The sequence below is a fragment of the Psammomys obesus genome, unplaced genomic scaffold (genome assembly GCF_907164565.1).
Source record: "Psammomys obesus unplaced genomic scaffold, mPsaObe1.curated_primary_1811, whole genome shotgun sequence".
Taxonomy (NCBI): Eukaryota; Metazoa; Chordata; class Mammalia; order Rodentia; family Muridae; genus Psammomys; species Psammomys obesus.
In genome coordinates, this window is record NW_026588618.1 from 1 (window position 1) to 4,467 (window position 4,467).

The window sequence follows — 4,467 nt, forward strand, 5'->3', positions numbered from 1 at the left end:
TGACGTGGACGGCGTGGGGTGGTGGCTCCGTGGACGAAGCGCTGAGCCCGCCCGTGTCCCCCGTGTGAAGCTCTGGGTCTTCAGGACCTGCCACCCAATGGCGTCCGGTGCTACGGCTGTGACGGCCACGAGTGCTCCTCCTCCGACGCGGCCCTCATCGACTGCCGTGGACCCATGACCCAGTGCCTGGAGGCCTCGGGCGTGGACGGTGAGGCCGGGGTATGGAGGGGCATCGGGGCGCGGGGGCTGCCCGGGGCCTTCCTGACGGCTGTGTTGGCTGAAGGCGCGCAGGGGCGGGGCGGCGCCCTCGTCAACACCCCCGCTGTGGGTGTGCGGTGCCCCCATCCTCACGCCGGCCCCGCGGTCCGTTCGCAGCGCAGGGAAACCGGAGCCACACCGTGCGGGGCTGCGCCACGGCGTCCTGGTGCCAGGGCTCCCACGCGGCGGACGCCTTCCTCCTGAGCCGGCTGCGCGTGGCCTGCTGCCAGGGCAGCGGCTGCAACCGGCCCTCGGGCGGCGGGGCCGGCCCGGCGCGCCTGGGCCTCGGCGCCTGCCTGCTGGCTGCCCTCGCCCTCGGCGCCGGAGCCGGGCCTGCGTCCTCGTGGGCCTGAGCGTGCCCCGGCGGCGCCCTCCTGGCCCTCCCTCCGTCCCCTGCGTCCTCGTGGGCCTGAGCGTGCCCCGGCGGCGTCCTGCACCGAGAACCAGAAGGGACGTGGCTGCGGGCAGCGTCGTCCTGGCTGAGTTAACGCTGCTGCTGTTGTGTTCGTCACGTTATTTATTTTAAGTGTAAATAAATAAATGGAAGATTTTTGTACCAGTGAACCAGGCCGGCGCCCCCTTGTCACACCTGACTTTGGCGAAAGGAAAGAAAGGGCTGTTACTTTGTTTGACTTTTGTTTTAAAGCAGGGTCTCTCCTCAGCCCTGGCTGTCCTGGACTCACTGTAGACCAGGCTAGCCTCAAACTCAGAGCTCCTCCGGCCTCCTGAGCACTGGGATTACAGGCGACTGTGCCTCGTCTTTTCTGTTCCCTCCTCCTCCCTCTTCTCCCTGTCTTCCCACGGGTACACCCACGCGGGGAGAAAAACCGTGCGCACAAGCAGCCTGTGCGCCGTTCGCTGGAACTGTGTCACACGGTGTCATCTGGCTTTTGAAGGGGAGGACTAGAGCGAGGTCCCTGTTCTCTCAGAAGAGGGTGTGAGTGTGCGGACGGGGAACTGAGGTGCCAAACCCGCGCGACCCCACAGTCCGCTCGGGATCCACCCGAGTGTGAGAAGGCCGAGCCCGCTCTCCACGGAGTGGGGCCCACGGTCCTCTCTGACGCAATCACTGCCCCTGGCCCACTGTGTCACTTATGGGACAAAACACTGACCAAGGTAACGATGGGGCTTGAGGTGGAGGCCGTGATGGAGGGAGGAGCCAGGAGGACCCCAGTGACACACCTCCTCCACGAGGGCCACGCCTCCCCATCCTTCCCAAATCCTTCCACCGGCTGGAGAGGAACGGGCGCCCCTGAGAACCGTCCTGCTGCTAAGCGTTGGCATCTGGCATCTACTACACGCCAGGCGTGGGGCAAACGCCTGCCAGTCCAGCTCCAAGGGAACCCAGTGCCGGGCGCCCAGGGCTCTCCCGTGAGCCGCCCTCCGTGGAGGACGCGGGCTGAGACCCGGCGTGCCGAGGCGGGGCAAAGAGGCATCAGCGAGACACTAGCGATGGGAAGCCGGCCGCGCCCGCAGGAGTCCACTCGAGTAATTGCTACACTCTTGCGGTGGCCTGAGCTGGTGGGGATGTGTGCCAGCGAGTTCTGTGTGCAATGTCCATCCTGAGCCGGGGAGATAGCGCAGTCACTGAGGTGCTCAGCGTGCAAGCAGGAGGACCTGGGTTCCAGTCCCAGACAGCCAGACATGGTGGCACGTGTCCCAGCCTGGCCTGTTGACGGGGCAGTCTGGTCTGTCTGATGTCAGAGGGGCAGAAGTGGACCCCAGCACCAGGCGCTCAGCACCGAGATGTGTTTGCCCCAGAGGGACAGAGGAAGGACGGACAAAGAAAGGAGGCCAAGGCTGAGGGAGGAGGGGAGAGAGAGGAAGAGAGAAAGGAGAGGAGGGGAAAGGGGAGGGGGAGGAGAGGGAGGAGGAGAGGGAGAAGAAGAAGGAGGGGAAAGGGGTGGGGGAGGAGAGGGAGAAGAGGAAGGGGGAGGAAGGGAAGAGAGAGGAAGAGGGGAAAAGGGAAACCCCGGGTTAGGGAGAGGTATTTGGCTCTAATGGGCGTGTTAACCAGGTGAGCCAGAGGGCCTTCGGGTGCTGTGACGGCTGGCCCTCGGTGGTCACACTCAGGGAGGGAGTGGATGAGAAGGGAACAGGCGGGGGGGCAGCCCTAGGACAATAATCTGAGGGTTTAGCAAGGGCGAGGGAGTGGGGGAGAGGGCGGCCTGCCAGAGCCGTGTAGAGGAGGACTGGCAGCTAGGGTTACCCACCAGCAGCCACGTGTGTGTGCACCTGTATACATGGGAGGGAGGGCGCACGCGCGCATACACACGCATACACACACACACACACACACACACACACACACACACAAGCAACGTTAATCCCCGGAAAGCCACTAAAAGGGTGGAAACTTAATCCAACCCCACTCAGGGCGGGGCCTCGGGCTGCTGAGCATGGGTGAGGTCACCAGGGCGAGGCCTCATGCCTGTCACTGGCAGCTGGGTGAGGGTGACCAGGGCACACGTGTGTGACTGTCTCCTGCCATGTGACACCCTGAGGTCTCTGAGCAGGATGGCCAGCAGCAGATGCAGCCCCAAGAGCGGGTGCCAAGAGCAAACCTCTTCCCAATGCTGTCATCGTGGTGCTGGCAACAGAAAACAGGCCAGCAACTCTGAGCAAGTAACCCTGAAACAGTCCCATAGTTCCTGCTGTCCTCACCCAGCCACAGACAGGGCGGCCTCACCTCATCCCAGTGAGAGTGGAAGCTGAGAACTGTGGAGAAATGACACTGTGAGCCACAGGAGAGAACTGAGGGTTGGGAAGACAGAGGGGATGCTGGGAGCCATGGGCCTGAGGACAGAGAGGATACTGGGGTCACGGTCCTGAGGACAGAGAGGATACTGGAGCCATGGTCCTGAGGACATGATGCTGGGGTCACGGTCCTGAGGACAGAGAGGATGCTGGAGCCATGACCCTGAGGACATTATGCTGGGGTCATGGTCCTGAGGACATGATGCTGGGAGCCATGGTCCTGGGGTCACAGGGGATGCTGAGAGCTTTGGGACTGAGAACAGAGAGGATGCTGAGAGCTTTGGGACTGAGGACAGAGAGGATGCTGGAGCCATGGTCCTGAGGACATTATGCTGGGAGCCATGGTCCTGGGGTCACAGGGGATGCTGAGAGCTTTGGGACTGAGGACAGAGAGGATGCTGGAGCCATGGTCCTGAGGACATGATGCTGGGGTCATGGTCCTGGGGTCACGGGATGCTGAGAGCTTTGGGGCTGAGGACAGAGAGGATGCTGGGAGCTAGGCACTGGACAGGACATGCACTGTGTGATGACGACCCTTGCTTGACCTGGATATACAACCGTTTAGCAGTGACGGAGGGGATAAAAAAGAAAAAGCAGAGCTTTTCCGAATTGGCGCATGCGGCTCGGTTCATCTGCTGTGAGGAGTCCTGTGAGAGGCGCAGGCATCGCTCACTCCTCTGTGACCTAAGCCTGCTCCAGGCCTTCAGGTGTCCACACAGGCAGAACCGGTACCCAAGAGAGAGAACGGACCAGAGTCTGGAGGGCTGAGTCAGGCCCCAGGAGGGGAACCTGAGCGGCACAGACAGGCTGGGCACAGGGAGGGAAGGGCCGGTGCCCCTCCTGGCAGCCGCTCCTTCCACAGGGCCTCGGATTACACTTCCTTCCAGGCTGCTTAGCTCGCGGGGCCCCTCCCGGGGAGACAGGCTGAAACTTGAGGTATCATGGGGCGGGGGGTGACCTGGGCACGGCCGCCCAGCCTCCGGCCCTTCCCGGCCCACAGTCACTCCTCTCCCCCACAGCCCACACTCGCTGCAACGCCAGCACCCTGACCCTGCGCTGCCGAGCGCCGCCCTCCCGCGCGTCCCCCGAGCATCTCCCACGCACCCCCTGCGGGTCTCCCGTGCTTCCTCCACGCGTCTCCCGTGAGTCTTCCAGGCCTTCCCATGTGCATCTCCTGCGCCTCTCCCACGCATTTCTCGCGCCTCTTCCGCGCACACTCGGGCGCATCTCCTGCGCATCTTCCGCGCGTCTCCCGCGCAGCATCCTCGGGGGAGCCCCAGCCGCCCGGGCTGCGCCTGCGCGCACACGCAAGCACACCTTTGCACCTTCACACGACCCTCCCGACCTTCCGCTCTCCCGGGCCCGCCCCCGCGGGCTCCCACGGCGCCGTCACGCTCGCCCGGCCCGCGCGCCCGCGTCCGCGCTGTCCGGCGCTGTCCCCCCGCCCGGCGC

The 4,467-nt window shown here is 64.2% G+C and overlaps 1 protein-coding gene across 1 annotated transcript; it reads left to right on the forward strand.

The window, feature by feature from the left end:
* Positions 1–46: 46 nt before the first annotated feature.
* On the forward strand, positions 47–822 carry LOC129674389 (urokinase plasminogen activator surface receptor-like; the record flags this gene model as incomplete). The annotated part of the gene is made up of 2 exons (XM_055604351.1): positions 47–208; positions 376–822. Coding segments are annotated over 2 exons (398 nt in total), but the record flags the coding sequence as incomplete, so codon positions are not given.
* Between the last annotated feature and the right edge of the window lie 3,645 nt (positions 823–4,467).